The following is a 20,861-nucleotide window of genomic DNA, read 5'->3' on the forward strand; positions in this document are numbered from 1 at the left end:
CAGCGTTACTATAAAAGATCTCCTCACCTCCAATTTGTGCTGTTTGACAGGACAATTTCTTTATGACTCTGCGTCTTTCATATTCGATTATTTATCGGAAACAAACAATACCACGTAACCATAAGAAGATGAACTTGTATTTGTGTCAAAATCGTACTGGTATCATGTAAGCTCCCCTAAACTCTGCTTTTTTTTAATAGCTTTCAAGGCAAATGTTCTCACCACGGTTTATCGCATTTCGACTATAATTTGACTCTGGTCTTTCACGCTCTGTCCATCGCTAATCGGGACCACTTACTAAATTTATCAGCTGTGGTGAAATATGATATTGCGTTGGTTTTCCTGTGAGGACACTAAGAGAAAATTGTAATGCAGTGTTCTACAACAATAACCCTTGGTTTTGAGCTTTCCATAAGTTTAATTTAAAAACTTTATATGAGTTGAGTTCAAAACGTATTGGTACAGGTTCATGTCAGGGTTTCTACGGTTTTGATTGTGAAAACATCTAAAATGATATTTTTTTATTCCTTTACTACTTGAGTTTTTAAAAGTAGTGTACGTTTTTTTCAAGATGAGCAGAGTGGCGTGGAAGGAAATGTTAAACGCCAGAGGACAGAGAAAAAGGTGGAAGAGAATCAGGCCTCTACTAGAATTCAAATCAGTCCAGGTAAAACAATATATTTCATATTTTTCAAATTTAGGAGTAAATTAGTTGAACCACATCTGAAGAGCGCTTGGTTTTTTAGGCCATTGTAATCTAACGGACACTCTCGGCCGGGACCGCTCTTTACTGCTCGAATGCTCGTGATCGCATTTGTAGCCTGTGAACATGACTCTCGGTGGGACCCTTTTTTCCTATCTGTTATTGAAGATTATACTTTTTAATAGCCTTTAAAAAGGCTATTAAAGTTACTGTTTAGTACATTTTACGGCGTCGAGACTAGTTTTGATGTAGGAAAAAGTGTGTTTTGTCAGATAGAACATTAAGTACGGACCTCAGAAGCTTTTTCACCGTGAATTTGAACCGTTTTTTCGTTTTGGTATGCCCCCGAAACGAAAAAAAGACAGTGCCCACCTTTTGCTCCGCAAAAATCAAATCATTCTCGCTCACTCCCACGCCTCTCCAGGAGATTGTCTCGCCACACGATACAACAAGCTAGTGAAAGAAACGTCAGTTCCCGTGAAGTCAAATAATATGACAAGAAATTCTCCAGCCTGCGAATAAGCTCTCTGTTTGGTCAGCGTGAGAGGATATAGCGCGAGAGTCCGTGAGAGGAATGGGACGGGGGCGAGAGAAATCCTCTCGCGGCTCGCTTAAGAATGCTGACCAGACTGGGTTTCTTTTATATACACAATCAAAATAAAGCTACGATAGTCGGGATAGCTGGAAATTAAGTAGCTACTTTCATAAATAAAAACGACATTTTTTAATACAATACATGTTTCGATGTGGCTCACATCATCGTCAAAGAGATTATGAAAAACCGATTAACTAAGATTACAAATGTTGAATAACATCTGGGGAGACTAACAGGAGACTGGCAGCAGTTTTTCTGCACTAAGGGTGGAAGTTTTGAAATTACTGTCGCATAGAAGATAAACTTCGATCGCCTTCATACTATATCATTTCAACAATTTTACGTTTTGCCGTATTAATTTGGCCATGAAGAACGGTCAATAATCTTTCGACTTTTGTTTTGTTTGTTTGCTTGTCTGTTCATGGTTTTAGTTTTAAGTGTTTGTTTTATTTTTAATGCACCAAAATATTTATTGCGTTCGACGTAGGAAGAACGCTTCCTAACACCGATTTGAGTCGAGATTTTATGGGACTTGTCGTTGATGGGTCGATGGATCTTGGGACGCACATCTGGCATCCCCCGCAGATTTTCTCGCAGGGGTGGATGACATCACAACAGAATGTTGCCTGGCAACAGGGAAAAACAAAGTATGAATGACGTCAGACAAGGAGAAGGTTGCTAGGCAGCAACAGGTTGGAAGACAGACGCAGTTTGTTGGAGCAAAATTTGCATACATCGGGAAAGTTTTATGTTCAGTACCGGATCACATTTCAACTGCAATGCTCATCAGTATTCACTGGATGGAAATATCTCTGCAGAGTCTTTTCCCTTTCTTCCAGAAATCTTTTTTGTGAAAGATTGCATTGAAGAAATTACACGTTTTGTGGCCGCGGTACAATAATTTTCCATGGGAAATAAATTCATCGAACACGACAGCGCTGCACGCCCGTTGTACATTTTGTCGTGTCAGAAATAGATTTCAACCGCAAACTAGCCGGTGGAACTACGAAAACACCGACCATGCTCATCAAAATAGCTGCTATGTTCAGAAACCTTATAATCTCCTCATTTGATGCTGCAATATGAGTAACGAGGGCTTTTCACCCGGCCCTAGCTTCGCGAGGTTTTGCGAGTCACGTATTTCTAGTACGTTAGAAAAAAATCGAAATACAAAATATCTGAAACATACACGCATCAGAAACTGACATCAGGCCCTGGTTGTTCAAAGAGCGGATTATTTTACCCAGCGGATAAAATCTATTGGTTGGAGTACATTTTATCCACTTGATAGAGTTATCCGCTCTTTGAATAACCTTGGCCCTGAGATGTCTTTCAAAACTGTATGCAAATTAGCTCGCTTCAGTTCGACATTTTTCGGCTTTATAGTCGCGTAAGTTTCGCGGCATTTTGGTAAAATACCTTTTGAGTAGAAGACCAAAATAGTATGCTGGCCTGTAAGTTTCGTTTTTCTCAAAGATTGAAAGGGTTTTACCGAAAATGATGTGCATTATTTTAAAGTTCGACAGTGTCACGCAACAGGCGGACTGAAAATACTTTCTATTATTTTTAAGTTCAACAACGTAGCCGCTGAAATTTTAAACTCACCTTCGTTTATTGCAAATATTTCACCTTGGTAGTTACACATTACGTACAGATATAAAAGGACGAAAGAGCTACCTAAAAAGAGTGTCACGTAGCAGGCCATACAATCGCATAACTTAGGGATGCAGTGGGACGAAGGAAAGTAATTCCTACTGTTTGTTACATTTCTCTCCATTTCTTCAACAATTCCACAGAAATTGGACGAAACTTTTTCCGATCACGTAGTTATAAATTTGAAACGAAAAATTGAAATATTCTGCTATAAGATGCTAGTTTTGGGTAATATACAGAAAAAAAAATAACAACAAATATTCAAATTGAAACGAACGTGAAAGGATGCACGATTTTGCCAAATTTGTTCAATTTAAGGTGTCGAACACACTCTATAATCTTTGATTACTACTAGTATTGTCCAGTGTCTTCCAATATCTTTTACAAATTTTGTCGCAACAGTCTTTAAATCAGATGATCAGTCACGGTGATGTCAGTTACATTAAATGTTGACTCATAGCTAGGACCAGTAATGTTACTCTTTCTGTCAAAACGTCAAACTGCTGTGATAGCGTCTGTGACAAGCCTTTTTTTGTTCTTACCATATTTTGACGAAGTATATCAAACACAAGGTGGGTCAAATTGTGGCGAAATTAATACTAAGTACCATTACTCGTAGACAGGAGCCATAATAATAACCCCTGATTATGGCTCCTTTCGTCGACGATAATGGATGTCATTGTGAAAAACCAATATCCAAGACACGATGGAAAGAATTGAAAAAAAATAAACTGTCCATTTTGCTAAGGTTGCCATTCATTTCTATATGGCCATACAGAGCCAAACATGCTTAACACGTTTTTCCTCTGTTGCGTAAATATTGCGCATGTTCGAACGTAAATGTTGCTGGTTTTACGTTCCCCAGTGAAAGAAGTAATAAATGAGCAGCTTGCACCAATGGAAAGAGTTGAGCGCTGATCATGTTTTCATGTTTTCGCAAGCAACTTACGCATCGTCTCTAATTTTATTTACGTACGTAAAGCCACTACAATTTAAGTTGGTTTGCAGGTAAATTTTATGCCGCAATGATACTCTACCTTTCTCTACAGTTTCTGAAAGCAAGTAGAGTAATTTTATACAAAACTGTTCTCTTTATTTATTATTTTTGTTCGCCTCTTCAAGTAAAAATAAAAATAGATGACACAGACCCTTTAAATTCTTCTTATTTTTTGTTGCAGAGATTGCCGATTGTGAAGGAGACATTGCCTTCTTTGCCGAGCGCCATGATCCAGACACAAGACAGTGGCTGTTTGATGATTTTAACATCTGGTTCAGTGATCCTGGTGACTCTAGAGCTTATGTTCTCCTGGGTGATGCTGGAGTCGGCAAAAGTGTGATGGCGGGAGCCCTGGCACAGCGAATGAGGAAAGCTGGACATTTGGGCGCTGTCTACTTTTGCCGTCACAACGATGGCACTAGAAATGATCCAAGGCATCTCCTTGGGACTGTAGCTTGTCACCTCTGTTATTGTAATAGTAAGTACAATAATTTAGTGAGAGGGGAAGATGGTGTAAGAATGATGTTAGCCAATTCTAAACTAGGAGTTCAGGAACTATTTACAAAACTGTTAGAAGAACCGTTAGGTAAGTGCACCTCTTCCCAACAGCAAAAATTAGTGATCATTGATGCTCTGGACGAAACAGAGTACGAGTCCAGGGAAGATTTTCTAGAACTTGTAAATGAGCGTTTTCCGAGGCTTCCCAAGTGGCTTGTGTTCTTTATCACCAGTCGGCCTGAACACACGATACAGAACAGGCTGGAGAAATATAACCCGTGTGTCAGGATTTGCGCAGGAAGTAGTGAACAGAGTTTCTTCTATAGGCAGCATGAGCAGGACATAAAGGGATTTTTGCAGAAACGACTCAATTTTTCCCGCCTCTCCTACTCGGTGGAAGACATTTCAAGGAGATGCAATGGTCTGTTCTTGTATGCGTTCTACATTGTCAAGGTACTTAACGATCCAGTACATTCAGGTAAGATTGATCAACTCAGTGACCTTTTTCCAGGACATATTGATGACTTTTTCCGGAACAATTTTAAACGCTTGTGTGACAAAGTAGGCCAGGATATCTTCGAGAAATTATTTGGTTGCGTCATTGCAGCTCCTTCCCCACTTCCAGTGGCAATTATTGGCTACATTCTAGAAAGAGAGAAGTCGAGTCAAGATGAGCAAGAAGTGATTGATGTTGTATCGCAATTTCTGGTATTTCGGACCTCTGATAGGTCTTTAACTTTCCTTCATAATCTGATCCCAGCTTGGCTAACAAACAAGGAAAAAGCGGAAAGGTTGTTCATTGACAAAAAGAAGGCAGGTGAGTACCTGAGTAAAATCTTTACCGAACTTCTATCTACTACTCTCGAAGAAGCGCAAAAATCACTGCCAACTGTAGACAAGAGGTTGGAAGAATATGTTTCACGTGTTGCCGTTCGATTTTTGTGTCATCAACATGGTGACAAGGATTCGCTGAAACTTGTTTTCAGTTGTTTAACAAGTTATCACTTCCTGCAGCAAAGAATCGAAAGTGGACAAATTGAGATCTACAACCTTCTTGAAGATTTGAAACTTGTAGCGGACTGTTACGTATTCAAGGATGCACACAAACAAAAGATCCTGCAAGAAATTTCCTTGGCTTTCGAAAGCAATTTTCCTGTTCTGTTAGAATGCCCCCATCTTTTGCCCTCATGTTTACTAAACTCGTCAAAGGTTGTCCAAGATCACGTTTTAATACCTGAAGTGTCAGGTCCTTGGCTTGAGTGGATTGTCTATGATTTTCCTAACACTGAAGACTTTCCAGGCTTCAAGTATTTTGCTACAACATTTGATAAGACAACAGCAGCTGTAGTGAAGGGGAATTCAATCTTACTTGTTGATGCATCCACCCTAAAAACTGTGGGCGGTCCTTTTGAGATAAGTCAGGATACGATTAAAGAAATCACCTTCTTGGAGCGTTCCCCTGATGACAAGTGGCTGTTTATTGGACGACTTAACAAGTGGTTTTCCGTCGAGCGAGGATGTATAGAGAATTTTTCTCAGTTCTCAGGAAATTCCCTTGTTTACAAATGGGGGTTGTTTACTTCTGATGGACAGTACATTGTCGTAAAAAGGGATAAGGTCTTTGACTTTCAAGAGACTTGCCAAAATATGTTTTGCGTGTTAGACCTTCTTTCCCTGTGGGCTTTACTGGAAATAGACCAGGAAGGAGTTGGCAAACTGACTTGCTGTTTTACCGAGTTGTCAAAACCGATTGCAAGAATTGCGTCACCAGTAGGAAAACAAGTGAAACGCTTGCTTAAGTTTCTTGGAATTAATCCAATTTGGCTTCAGACCAGTGTTACACCCATCCCTTACGATCCCTCTTGTTATTGTTGTGGCAGATTAAGAGAATTAACAGAGTCAAGCCAAGAATCATCCCTGTCTGCTGTCCGTCAACTTATTAGTGATCTCTACCCACGCATATTCTATTACCAGTTTTGGAATTTCCAGACTGGGAGATCTCTTCTGGGGGACGCTTTTTGTCAAGGTGGGCAGTTGAACCTTTTTTCTTACGTTTGTCACTTAGCGCCATATGCTTTTACCAAATTGAAGGAAACAATGTCGCTTTCTGGCATAAACAAGGCCGTTTCCATTGCTAACTTTGCTACAGTTAATGCAGTTTATGCACTGGAACGTGGGTTGCTGTCAGAGGAGGTTTGGTTGCAGCAGGAGTTGGTGTGTAAGCTGGGAAGGGAGATAAATCTGGAAAGGGAGAGGACACGGCAAGAAAAGTGGAAATGGCTTTTGGAGCTTGAGCTTAAGCTGGAGTGGAAGCCGGAGCTGAAACAGGAGCTAGAGCTGATGTGGGAGCAGGAGCTAAAGCGGGAGCAGAAGCTGAAGTGGGAGGTGGAGCTGATGCAGGACCTGGAGCTGAAGCAGGAGCTGAAGCGGGAGCAGGAGCTGAAGCGGGAGCTGAAGCGGGAGCTGGAGCTGAAGCTGCAGCTGATGCGGGAGGGGATGCTTGAGCAGGTGAAGCTGAAGCAAAGGCAGGAGCTTAAGTGGGAGCTGAAGCGGGAGTTGGAGCTGAAGCTGGAGTTGGTGTGGGAGCAGAAGCAGGAGCTGATGCAGGAACTAGAGCCAGAGCTGATGGAGGGGCCAATGCAGGAGCAGGAGCTGAAGCTGAATCTGGAGCCGATGTGGCAGCAGGAGCAGAAGCTGAAGTTGAAAATAAAGCAGGAGCTGATGCGGGAGCTGATGCGAAAGCTTAAGCAGGAGCCTAAGCGGGAGCCTAAGCGGGAGCAGGAGCTGAAGCTGGAGCTGATGCAAGATTTGGAGCTAAAGCGGAAGCTGAAGCGGGAGCTAAAGCAGGAGCTGATGCGGCAGCAGGAGCTGATGGGGGAGCTGGACCTCATGCGGGAGCTGGAACTGATGCGGGAGCTGGACGCGATGCAGAAGTTGGAGCTTACGCAAGATCAGGAGCTGACACGGGAGCAGATTCAGGAGCTGAAGCTGGGGTGGACACTGGAGCTGATGAGGGAGCAGACGTTGGAGCAGTTAGAGCAGTGGTGGAAAGGGGTGCAGGGGAGAGTGCAAAAGGCCCTCTTTTTTTCAAACTTTCCTCAAGGGTCATCAATTGTAGGGAAATCCATCGCAGCAGCCTTTACTTCAAGTGATACTGTAATCTCTGTCAGGTCCGACTCAAAAGTTGCTTTGTGGAGTCAAAGGATGGATGAAGAGAAAGGCCTTTCTTTCAAATTCATTTCTGAGTCTTCACTGCCAGGTTCTATTTCGCAGCTGAGTAACATTGAAAATTGGGCGTTCTCCCCCGACGGAAAACGAGCTGCCTGTCATCAAGGAAACAAGATACAGCTGTACAGTACTGTACATTCAATTGAGACTCTTTGTACATTACTGGAAGGAGACTTTTTGGGCACGGACCTTGTGTGTTTGACATTTTCGGCCAACAATATCCTTCTCATTTGTATCCAGGACGGCAAGAATGAGCTCCGTTTCTATGAATGGGATGTCGAAAAGAAAATCATGTCACCTTTTAAATTATCACGGTTGACTGTTGAATGTTGTTGCCTTTCATCTGACAAAACCAGGTTTATCTTGTGTGGGGAGTATGACATTGAGATCTGGGAGTACAATAAGGGTCCAATCCGCTTACTGGCAAGGGGTGGTATTGCCCAGAAGTGTTCCGTTAGATTCAGTTATTGCACTGTTTCATTAGACAATGAGCTCCTAGTTTGCTGCATCTCGAACATAATTATTGTCTTCCGTCTTTGTGCTCCTGATGTTTTATCCTCCAAACAAATTCTTCGCGGCCACATTGGTAGAATTGAGTTCTGCAAGTTTCTAAGAGTCAATCGTTATCTTATTTCTTACGGAGTTGATGGCATGGTTTTCCTGTGGGATTTGATCGAGGCAAAAGCTTTCGGCTTGGCAAGAATAGCACAAGGACAGGAAAACATCGTCAGCATGGCCGTGTCACCTGAGGAGGAACGAGTTGTTTGTTTTACATCCTCTGGCCGTGTGTTCCTTATAAGACTCTGGAATCTGGAGTGTGCAATGCCGTTGAAATTATTGAGGGAATCGATGAAAGGTAAAGCTGGTGTAACTGATACTTCTCTGGAATTAGCAGGGGAGATTGCTCCACAAAGCAAGCCAATCTCGTACCTTGACGATTACAGAATCACGGATTTCAACAGTTCTGAAGAGGATGAGAGGTTTTTATTAACTCCTGACGACCTGCTCAGCTCCGGCGATGAGTCCGATTAAGTTTTGGATTATTCCATGGAACTCCAATAAGATTATATGTCATGATCAGGTCTGGCCGGCATAGGAGAACTGACTTGCACCTCGCCATTGGGAACGTTTCTACAACTAAACTATAACCGTCCGAGGATATCTGAGGGTGTGGTCATAGCCAACAAACCGCGTTTACCTTTAAAATGGGCATGAGTGCTATCATTTGTCAAGGGTAGCCACGCTGAAAACAGAAACGAAAAAAAAAAAAAAAAATCGCACACGAACTACGCTCCAACTACAACTGAACCATGTTTTTTCTCACAGCTAGAGGTCGCTTCGCGCTTCGGTTGGTAAGGGCGCAACTCATGCGCTCGTTCTTCAACAATTCTTTGTTGTCAGAGTCTGTAAATGATATTATGTTGCCAAATTCAACTAAGTGTTTGATGTATAAAGGTGAGGGAAAATGTCCCCTCATTTTCTCTTGATAAAGGTAAAGAGCACAAACTGTGATTCAAAGGCAAAACTGGTCTAAAGAACTTTTAGCGCGCATGGGTAAGTAAGTTGTCTTCGCGGCCATTGTTTCATAAATCTTTCCTGGATTTGAACTCGTTTGGTAATAATAATATAAAAAATAAAATTTCTAAAATTCAAGTCGTAAAATAAAGTAATGATAATGCGAACCAGTCGTTGTCCTTATTTTATATATTTAGTAAATTCACATTGTAGCGAAAACTTGCTTCTGTTTGGAAACATTTGTGAACTTAAATGTCGTTCTATTTGTTTACGTTGCTTTTTTTATGAAATGAAAACTTTATTAATGTGTCGTAGCTTCTAGCGTACTAGAGCAAGTTTTTTTTCCTATTGTTTTTACGACTTGAACTCTATTTTAAATAGTTATTAAGAAGATTAGGAATTGTTTTCAGGCTTGTGTATTTTGTGCCTGCTGCCCGGCTTTTTATTTCCAGACTCAAAATATACTTTTCACTTACTGGTTGAAATTCTTACAAAAAACAACTAAAAAATAGTAGATTCCCACTGTCTCTAACATCAGTTTTCTTGAAACTTCCGTTTCACGAGCAGAATTTAACTGTTTCCCTCAGATACTGGTTACAATCACTAAGTACTGGGTATCACGAATTCTCGCTTTACTCGAACGAACTGAACTGTTGTAGTGTTCTAGGGAAAAAATACATGTTGCTTATGTTGTAAGTAATATATCAAACACGAGAAGGTGTGTTTCATCAGATATCCAAACACTGAAAAGTAGGTTGAAAAAACGAGGTGCAGCCGAGTTTTTTTAAACCACTTCGAGGTGTTTGCATATCTGATGAAACACACTTTCGAGTGTTTGATATGGCTTCTCAAATGATCAATAATTCTTGGAGAAATTCAAGGCTAAAGCTGGCAAAATTTTATGGTAATTAGGATCACATATCCAAACCACGGTCACGGTAGTGATTTTCTTTGTTTTCTCTTAATGAATTGTTAATGAGTTTGAGAAGTAGATTGACCAAATGAGATTTGATCTTAATAAGTAATGTTTAAGATTTAAGTAGTCAAGAATACTTCTATCAAAAGAGTTTCGCATGTAAAGACATTATTTCTGTAAAGTTAATAAATTGGGAGTTTTTTTCGCTTATCTTTACGTTGGTATTTTTTAACTCTTATACTTTAGGAACAAAAACTGTCGGGTTCTTATGTGAAACAACACCTTGAAACTATAGTTTACGCCAATTAGTTCACGTGTCAAATTTATAGTCGTTGTAGTCGTATTTGTAGTTCTGGGCATGTAAACAAACAGCTTCTTCATTAGCAGTTGTTGTTCTTGAAGTGCGTTTTTGTTCTTTGTATAATTATGCTATATACTTGAGATGCAGATCCTGCATTTGAAACAAAATAGGCAATTTAGGAATCACGCGTTTCTGTTGTTTGAAGCGCAAAACATTGTCTGGAAAGGTAGTGTTTATATAATTTACACATTTATAATTTTCACTATGTTTAATAGTAATTATATTACATGGTAAACATAAATAGTTTTAGTCAATTCATTGAATGGGAAACTTGACCTGAGAACTACTTCATGCAGATGATTAACATATATTTTTTTGCATAGAATTGCATTTACATTTTTCTTGTATTAAATGAGTTCTTAAAAGTTAGGCAAGAGACTGAATAGATTTAAAGTGCCCCTAACCCTTCAATTTGTTTTCTTTTGGTTGATTTCCATATCTTTCAAGAACTCATTTTCGAAAAAAATTTTGAGAAATATTGAATTCTTTTTTTTTACGAGCGCTAGAAGTGAAGGCAGTCTTGTCGATATTTTCACCTATCGTTCGCATTAGTCCCCCGATCGGCCAAATGTGGAGCGTGACGTAAGAAAAGGACATCGTGCAAAAATATCCGAAGATTCGCGGTAATGCTTCAATTGTAAACAGAGAAAATGGTTGGAAAATGTGTGGTTTTTGGATGCAGCAACTCTCGAAATGTAGAGAAAGGAATCAGCATGCATAAGATTCCTTCTGAATCCTTCTGGTGTCCTTTTCTTACGTCACAGCTAAAAAAGTGTCAAATATCGGACGCTTCTCATTGGCTCGTTCCTAATGAGCCCACGAGAGAAAAATTTGTCCAGCGGGGCTTAAAGGGCGCAAAAATTTAAAAAATTCAGTAACTTTTAGCGCTCGTAAAATAAAAAGGATTCAATATTTCTCAAAAATTTTTTCGAAAATGAGTTCTTGAAAGATATGAAAATCTACCACGAGAAAACAAATTGAAGGGTTAGGGGCACTTTAAGTTTCAATAGCTTGTAGTTATAGCTACAAGTCATGTCTAGGTTACATGTAAAAGAAAACTTAAGAATTTTTAGACATTAATTTACAAGTATAGATAACTTAAAGTGTAACTATTAAAATAGTTTGTTACTGTATTTTTGTAAAGGGTATTGAAATAAAATTGTGACCATAGCTTGTTTACCATTATTGTAGTATTCAGTAATGAAAGAGTGGTGTTACTGAATTTCTCAAAGTATAAGTAATGGAAAGTGATGGAAACTGTTGTGAGCCAGGTCTGTGGAGCCGCCCGGCCATGTTGTATTGAATGAGCAACAGAACGCTTTTAATAAGTTTTAGTGACTTCAAGATATTCAATTCTCACTGTGAAAAACCTTTACCTTTAATAACGTCTTAGAGAAAGGGATCACGTGTGTAAAGATATCACGTGCTAGCTAGGTCACGTTTTCAAACGTACGTATCTCCTCGTTCAAAAAATAAGCAAATTGAGAAACCATGACTTTCCATGAATTCGTGGTCATGGATTGACGTAATGAGCTGCATAGTCGATTCTAAACTGTTAAAGGAAACAATTCAAATCTTGTGAGCTGGATATTTGACACCTTCAAGAAACCGCAATTGCTAGCCTTGACTCCAACCCAGGGTTATTTTTGGGATTGCAGAATTAGGGTCACTGCCTTGGTCTTTGGGTCAGTTCTTTAAATTAGTGAGAGTTTTGGGTTAGAGTCGGGGTTTGGGCGTCGATAAGTCACGTGACAAACCTCATCACACTACAACCCCTTGCGGTAACTAGCCATACGGCGCGGTGTTTTTTAAGCCACAAAAGGTTTGGCCTGAAACATGAATTTCAAAACTGAACACCCCCCCCCCCCCCCTGACTTGCACTTTGGGCTTTTCATTTTTTTTTTTTTTGGAAATGGAGATCTTGAAGGCTTCTACAAACTACTGTCTCCCACTAAGTCCCTATTCTTTGCTTAGACTAACACAAAACGTTCTAGTGTTACAAGCTGACACTAGTTAATCCAAGTCTCCGATATCGAAATGTGAATACAATGGGAAAAGAAAATTTCATTAAGTTGCCTTCATCGATATATGTTTTCGTAAAGCAAAATAAATGCAGCGCTTATTCTCAGATAGTCCTTAATTTTTTCTTTTCCCGTTAATTTGGACGAATTTTTTAGGCAGCTGCTCAAACTGATTAACTGTTCATCTTTTACAGTGGTTTGGAGCTAGACTACAAAAAAAAAGAAGCAAAGTTTAAAAATAAAAGCTTAAGTTTTACATTAGCGGATAGTCGAGCACCATTGGTAAGAAATTTTGGTAAACCCATCTGGGCGAGAAATTTTGGGTTGGTTATGATTATGGTTAGTCACTTCTGTCCGACTGTCCATCCGTCCGTACGCATGCTTCTCCGTTTAAGCCAATGTGAAATGAGACACTCAAACCCTGTGTTGCAACTCGCTTTTTCGGCGGAAGTTGCACCGCCGACTTCGTTTTAGAAAAAAAAAATAAAAAAAAATAAATTCGACAGAATTCAAAGTCAATTTTTGTGACCAACAGCGGGAGATAGAGCAAAACGACTAAAGGCGGGAGAAACAAATCGACCAGAACATCATCAAAATCTTGAAGTGAAATCATTTGACTTCGATCCAGCGCGACGAAACGTTGGATATCTCCTCTTAAAGTGAAACGTTTCGGTCACTTAACGTAAAACGAACTAAAAAATCAGCAATGGAATAAAAGGACCGTTTATTCTCAGAAGAGGCGAGTATTTTCATGTGATTTTGTTGACAACATTTTTCTGGTTTGCTGTTTTGCAAGATATTGTTTTCTTGCAGTGTTGACACGCCGTTTAATTTAAGCTTAATCTAAATACTGCTAACTTCAGAGCAGTCTTTTGAGCTCATCTTTTAGGGAATGTTCATTATTTCCCTTGGAGTTTTATTTTCTAATCTCGTCCCATTTTGCTTCATTTAACAAAAATTTGATTCTTAGCGAAAATAGTCGGTCAAACAAATGTCTCGCAACACTGCATCGTTGGCATAAACTACTGACAAGTTTTTCTCGCGTATAAGCTTATTTCTAATTTTAGTACAATCTTGAAGGAGAACAAACAAATAATAAAGAAAATAGGATATAACGGCAAATTAAAGATTAAGATATGTGAGTATTTTTCACTGAAAGTCGTTAAAAGCTAATGTAAAATAAAAGTGTGATTTCATTTCCATCAAAACAAAGCTTATGCAAAATAAATATTCGCTTTTTTGTGCGAATTTTTAACATCTTGGGATTGTCTGGAAAACCCAATACAAAGGTAGTATTGCACAGTTATGACGTGGGCAAACCAGATCCTATCTAGGGCTGTACAAGTTGGTATCCGAAAAGAAAGCTGGGGTAACTAAGTAGTTTTCAGAGGTAATCGACCTTCAAATGATTTGTAAACAAATGCTACGTTTGCCTATAAACCTAGTTTAATGGACTCTCCTGTTGCTCAGTGGTAGAGCATCCGAACTATTTTACAGTCGGATGGTCTTAGGTTCGACTCCTGGTAGGAGCACTCGTATTTCCTTTTTCCGAATATGCCTGTGCCATTCAGGTCGATCGGTGAATGAAATGAGGGGCAAGAAACTAAGTGTCTCCTATCCCGGTGTGTAAATAGATACGGAGTAACCATTAGAGGAACCTAACAAAATTTCGGGTTGAGGAGCGGAAACTTTGCGATGAACTTGCGTAGACGGTTCATGCAACACTGATCCGACTTACATTTCTACAGTGATGAATTACCTACAGGGATTGGATGTGAACTGTTATGTCTTCAGTCCAGCAAGCACCACATGTGTAACCTTCAGCCCCAGAGAGGTAACAGGTTATTGGTGGACTAAGAAGAACAAAATTACGGCACGGCTGGGTTGTCGTGATAATTTATGAAGGACCTTAAGCAACCACGACGACGAGCCAAGACGACGACCACCGGAAGTCTTCCAACGCATGCAGCAGCTTCTGCGCATGTCATAAATGTCGTCCACATGGTGTCGAGGACGTCAAAACAACCGATTTACCGTCTTCGAGTAAACGTTAGTATTAAAATTGATTTTTCTCATCTTTGTGTCCATTTTCATCATGTCTTATAATAAAATTTGCTCAAAGTAAACTTATTTTCTGCTTTTTACCGAAAGCTGGAGGCAAATATATTCGTCAAGTTAGACAACTGAGAGCTGAATTGCTCGATGGCGGCAGGAAAGAATCCGTAAGTGTTTTAGTTTGCCTTCAATGCTTATGACTGTATAAATATTTGTCCAGAGGGACTATTTCAGTAAAACTAAGATTAGATTTTTACCAAAGCATTCTATCCTCGGTGCCCAGGCGTACAAATTAGGGAAGAAGTGACCGCTTAAAACGAGCTTAATAGAGCATGGACACTTTTGCTGGTTTTCAAGATTCTTCGATTCAAACTATTCCGAAAGAAGAAAGAATTCTTTTTCGTTAATAGTATTGTGTTCAAGACTTAAAAGAAGCAACTCTCATATTTCTTTAAATGACACCTTTTGCAACTTTCAGAGCTTCGAAGTCGGGAGTTTGCTAAAACATTTGTTTGTCCCACCGTGAACGGTGTCCTCGTCCCGGGTCCTATTTGGTCACGCTCGTCGTCGTTCACAGACTCGTCGAGACTCCTTAAGGTAAAAAAAGAGGAGGCTGGTTCATAGAGCATGCTACCATGCAAATTTCGATGTACACCTCTTACCTTAACTCTAGCTCTACGTCTTTCAAGATTTTGTTTTTAACATTTATTTCAACAAAAACTGAAAACAGTATACTCAGTACCCGTTTACATAATTCGGATTCGTTTGAGACCGGAGGCCGGACTTAACGTCCGGTTGCTTAATTGCTATATGATTTCCAGTACTTTGATGCGACTATGATTCCATGAGGACCCTTACTAGTGAACAGACCGGTTTAGGATTTGAGAGTTTTGAAACACAAAATCCCAGGACACCAGATTTACAATAGTCGCTATAAGTTAACATGCAAATGAAAAAAAATTGCTATTTCTCACATTACTGTATGATAGTCACTATATGATTGTACTTGTACATTGTAACTAATTATCAATTTTTATTTTGTATATTAAACGACGCCACAAGCATTCTGCTTTAAACTTTATCGTGTATCTGAATAAAGGACATGATGATGGTGATAGTTTAAAATGTGGCCTTCTTATCATAAAGTATTTAGATAAATTGCCACAGCTTAATTCAGACACAGACAGAAGACTGATAGAAAACTGCTTCTCTGGTCGCAAAAACTTTTTCGCGAGGGTATGTTCCCATACTTCCCTAGCAGCTCGCTTCGCACCCCAAGGCATGAAAATCCCCGTCCAGTGCTTTTCAGGATAGATCAGGTACTGATACTACCGAAAGCCGTGTATAATAATGATGATATTTGCCAGAACTGGCAGACGCGAGTAGTATGTCCCGAATGGATAGACTAATTCTATTCATGTATTCGAATAGATTCAGGGGTCACCTAAACCGGGTTTAAGCGTTAAATGAGTTGACATGACATGCAGTAGATATAGGGAAGGGTTTAATGAGATGCAAGTCATCTAGGTGGAAGAGGGATTTAATGAGATGCAAGTGTATGTATAATTTGGAGTTTAGTTAATGTTTATTATTTGGAGTGAAGTGTACTGTGCTCTGGTGGTACGGTTCCGCCCAACCAGCCGGGTGGTATGGCAAATATATAGGGAAACAACAATGGATAAGTTGAGAACCAGTGAGAAGCCACTGACGTCATGGTCAAACAAGTTCAACCTAGAAAAACCGGACTAAACCAGTTTCGAACACTATTAACATTCAAAATCATCTCCTCAATGTCGCAGACTAGGCAAACTCGTCAAACCGGTTCTTTTATCCCTGTCACTGTTCAAATCAGCAGATATCGCAAACTAGACAAACCCGTCAAACCGGTTTCTTATCCCCGACACTTTTCAAATCAGCAGCACCCAAAAATGGACACGAAACAATATTTTATATCAACCCCATTAATTTTATTGAATAAATATGATAAATTATTACAAACACCTTCCAAAGAGAATGATGGTCCTGAATGTTGCATGAAATCGATCACCTTATCTATTCTCGCAAATTGTCTCTTAAACTTGGGTCTTTTCCCGTGTTTTGAAAACAGCTTACTGGACACTTGCGTCAAAGGATTAAACTACACGGTTTATGAGCGGATTCTTTACTCTAAGTCACAAAACAGAGTGGTAGTCTTACCACAAATCGTGTCTAAGTTTTTTTTTTTTTTTGTTTTTTTTTTTTACTTAATCAGAGCAAACATAAACCAATTGCCGCCGCTTACACTATTGTTAATGTATTTACTAAACAAAAAAAAATATATACACAATTTGCGTTGTTTTCGTTCTACCGATTTCGCTGCCGCGTTACCCTCGTTTCTCTAAACTAATTTTTCAGTGAGGAAAACGTTGACAGCAGAAGGAAAGCGAAAACATGTCCGTGCGTTTACTATACATGATTCACTTTACCAAATTATTCGCACTTTACAACGGACTTCTTATATTCAAATAAAAGTCATGTTGTTCGCTTTGCAACAATAGGCGAGTGCCAAACAATTCTAAAGAAAATAAAAAACTTATTTGGTTTTGTTAACCCGGCTTTAAGCATGAAGTTAAAATTCATAGTTAACGAAATTGACTTTATCACTGCCTGACTGCTAAGAAACACTTCCACAGAGGAACGCTTCAAAAGATCTGAAAAATATAACGCGAATAGAACTGTATTTATATTTAGAGAAAGTAACATTCAATTCACATTGAAACTATAAATATATAGGCGAACTCCTTCAGAATGAATGGTTAACATATTCAAAGAAAAATGGTGCGCTCTGAATAATTTTGCCTTTTGACAATATTCACAAACACCTGTGTAATCGATTTCACGTTTCGAAGAAACTGTAATAACGCAAACCAAATGCGACTATGCTAGTCGAAATGTTTGAGAAACAAGTAGAAGAAAAGAGAGAGAAGTATGCCGTTTACGCGCGCTCTGTTCTTTCTTTGAGAAATGAACAGCGTCGTATGCACACAAAACTTTGAGAAATGAACGACAAGTTTAGTTTTGTTTGGTTCGTAAAACCTAAAGTAAAACGGTGCAATTGAAAGCGCAAATTTCTTCGAGCAATAAGAAGAAACGATTTCACTTCGTTCGAATAACGAACTCCCACGCTCAGAACTAGTAAACTACGGTGTCAACTTAAAACAGCGTCGTCCTCGTAAACATCATTGAGAACATAACAATTAACAAAACGCATAATATCAGTAATATCAGTACGCATAAAGTTTTCGAGCATATTACAAACGATTCCACGCATTCGCGTCTTCTACAGAACAGTTTACTCGTAAAGAATCTACAACTAACGGCATTCAATACTCTCTTTGAAAATGTAGAAACAACTGCAAACCGAGAAGGTAACTAACATACATCAAGAAGTTTACAATACAAAGCTTACAGTAATCTTTGTTACATCAGCTTCTGATTTTCTTGAGGTTTTTCTCTCTTACTTTAACTTCTTGTCATCAATGTCTTTCGCTTTGTGCACAGTGCAGATTCAAGTTTGCTGAGTGCGATTTTCGTTCCGATTTAACTCTAGCTAAAACCTAATAGGTTATTTCATTCCGATTCGCACTGGTTGGAGGAGCAAAAACAAAACCGGCTAACCGTAAACGCAAATCAGAAGCGAGTATCTGTTCTTGCATACAAATGTGATTCTAACAATGGTCATTTTGCTGACTCAGCTTTTCGCAGTAGAAAGAAGAAAACGCTAAACAGGCAATAAAAAACAAGTTTGTCAAGTTAAAGAAGAATAAAGCAGCTGATAGTGCAAAATATGATTGGTGGGTTTCGATCCTACTTTTCTCGTAGTTTTACTTACTCAGCTTTTGCATTTGTGACTAGGCACGCATCGTGTAACTTTTTGTACGTTAGCGTAATAGACTCAAGCATAGTATGTAAATAAAACTGTGGCACTCAAATATAGTGCTTAAAACATAGATTGCTTAATAAAGTGGTGAATTAACCGCGGCTTCAGTGTCCTTTGGACGCATTTCAGTACTCGTATTTCATACCCGTTGGATTATACACAACTAAACACATATGGTATAGAGTTAATGTCAGCGCAGTTATCTCTTCCATCGCGTGCGAAACATGCTCAAATAGAGTGCGATAAACCTTCCTTAAGAAAGCCGTGAATTAACTTAGGAATCCTTTTGGATGTGTTTCAATTCTCGTATTTTAATCTATCATAAATACGCATCGTGTAAATTTAATGTCAGCGCGTGCGTGCGAAACACGCTCACATAAAGTGCGCAAACATAACGCGCTAACACCGCATTTCTAACTAAAACAGAAAGGTTAATTAAACACGTGCCACAACCGCTCTAGTTTGGCAAAAGAAATATTTCAATTATCGAAACAACACTTTTGAGGTTTGAGCGAACGCAATATGCGTTCTTTTATTTCAGGAAAGGTTTCCTTCAGTGGGTGGTAACACATATTCGACTCTAACTTCAGCGTTCACTTAAGCAAATTTCAGCACACTTCCCAACCCAGTGTAAGAGAATACTTGTTTCAACGTAAATAGAATCATGACTCTCACAGACACTTTCAAATCTTTGTCTACTCTATCTATTCAGGTGAACAAACAATAGAATCCTCTTACAATTCTATATTGAGCGTTTCCAGCATTCGCTTCGCGAAGACACAGCGCAATTGAAATATCTTGCAAGCGATAGAAACAGCTCAATACTCATTACTGAAACAAAGTGAGTATACCGTTTTACTCACCGTCATGCTACTCCGCGTAAAAGTTAAACGCTGTAACCACATCATGCACATTTTTTCAAAGTGCTCCGAGTATTTAAAGTTACTCATCATACCAAAATACTGTTTGTTGACACTAAATTGTGACACTGGGGTTAGAGGTAGAAGTCAACTAAAGGGTGATGTCCAAAGTACCGAACCCGAAAGATGACAACACTCAAGATTACAAGCGATCATAAACAATTTATTGAATTCACAGTTTCTTACATAGTTAAAGGAGTCTAAAGAAGAAACGACACTACAAAACAATAATCATGTTGCTGCAATGAAAGGAGCGGTACATATTTTCTCGGTCTTATTCATGTTATACTATTATTTTATATGCGGTGTATATTTGTCATGATTATTGCTGTAACCTATGAGTGAACATTTGCACTGATTATAGCTGTAACCTAACAGCTTGGATATTTGCTCGTCTTTCCGTCCAACTATTTAAGTTTGGTTTTACTTTGAGACATTATCCGGCCGAGGAATTCATGTGCCACACTACTAGCAACGTTCATGATATATTCTCTTTTGTCCTTTGTAACTGAATGCTTCTTCGCCATTCGAACTTTCTTTAAGCACTTTCTCGTATTCAAATAGTCTGTTCAGTAGCTATTTCCGTTTACTTATTGCTGCCTCTGCCGCCTCTGTATAATCCATTTCATCCTCTTCCATAAAACTACGCAGTGTTTTCATTACTTTGTTATGAACTGGATCAGTTTTAAGATCACAGTACCACTCCAGATAATATAGATATAAGGTTTGAAGCCTCTTTCTATAAGCAGGAAGAAGCAGATTGGATGCTCGAGCCTCCGCATCTTTTTTTCGCACGCCCTGAATTATGTACTCTTCGACCTGTTCCTCCCAAACTGAATTCAGATAACGAATAGCTTCTCCACGCAACTTATCCCAGGGATCACTACCATCATCCTCACTGTCACTATCTGTGCTTTCATCGTCCTCGTCCTCGTCTGTACCGTTTTCATCATCATCTTCTTCGTCACTTTCATCTTTATCATCAATATCGTCAGCCTCGGCATCATCATCATCATCACCATCATCATCATCATCATCATATTCTCGTTCTTCATTATCGTGACTTAGATTTCTTACGTGTTGTCCTTCATCTGCGTTGGCTTGAACAAAAGTATCCGGAGAATGATCTTCACTAATAGTATCTTGACTGCTCATCTCCTCTTGGTTTTGCATTAGACGTTTGTGACAACCCTGCTTCTCGTGACGGTCTCTATTAAATTTTCCACTAAACGTTCTCTGGCAGAACTGACAAGGATGTGCCATAGTCTAGTTCCGCGATGCTTACTAGACGCTTTCCTCCCTTGAAATGAGTAAACCAATAATTTTTGACTCATTTCCGAAGCAATCAACAATTCAGCAGGAACAATAGAGCGTGTTAACTTTCTGGATGCCACCGCAGTGAGGTATTACCAACACAGTTTATTTTTACTCTGGAGGTGGTCCTGCATGATTATATCAGTATTATATACAATTGTTATAA

General features: G+C 39.3%; 2 protein-coding genes and 1 pseudogene across 3 annotated transcripts in view; all 3 read left to right on the forward strand.

Moving 5' to 3' along the window:
• Positions 1–11,643, forward strand: part of LOC146478007 (uncharacterized) — a 57,057-nt gene extending 45,414 nt beyond the window's left edge. The window contains exon 7 of the transcript XR_014865216.1: positions 11,507–11,643. The gene's annotated coding sequence lies outside the window, so the exon portion shown is untranslated. The remainder of the gene's footprint in view (positions 1–11,506) is intronic.
• The window catches only part of LOC146478008 (uncharacterized), a 90,509-nt pseudogene that overhangs the window by 10,701 nt on the left and 58,947 nt on the right, over positions 1–20,861 (forward strand). The window lies entirely within an intron of this gene.
• Positions 1–20,861, forward strand: part of LOC146478009 (uncharacterized) — an 82,557-nt gene that overhangs the window by 2,749 nt on the left and 58,947 nt on the right. The window contains exons 3-4 of the mRNA XM_085112499.1: positions 572–667; positions 4,130–9,500. Of these exons, the coding sequence (XP_084968625.1) occupies positions 572–667; positions 4,130–8,706 (4,673 nt within the window). The 3' untranslated portion in view covers positions 8,707–9,500. The remainder of the gene's footprint in view (positions 1–571; positions 668–4,129; positions 9,501–20,861) is intronic.

Source organism: Pavona decussata, unplaced genomic scaffold (genome assembly GCF_977016875.1).
Source record: "Pavona decussata unplaced genomic scaffold, jaPavDecu1.1 SCAFFOLD_67, whole genome shotgun sequence".
NCBI lineage: Eukaryota > Metazoa > Cnidaria > Anthozoa > Scleractinia > Agariciidae > Pavona > Pavona decussata.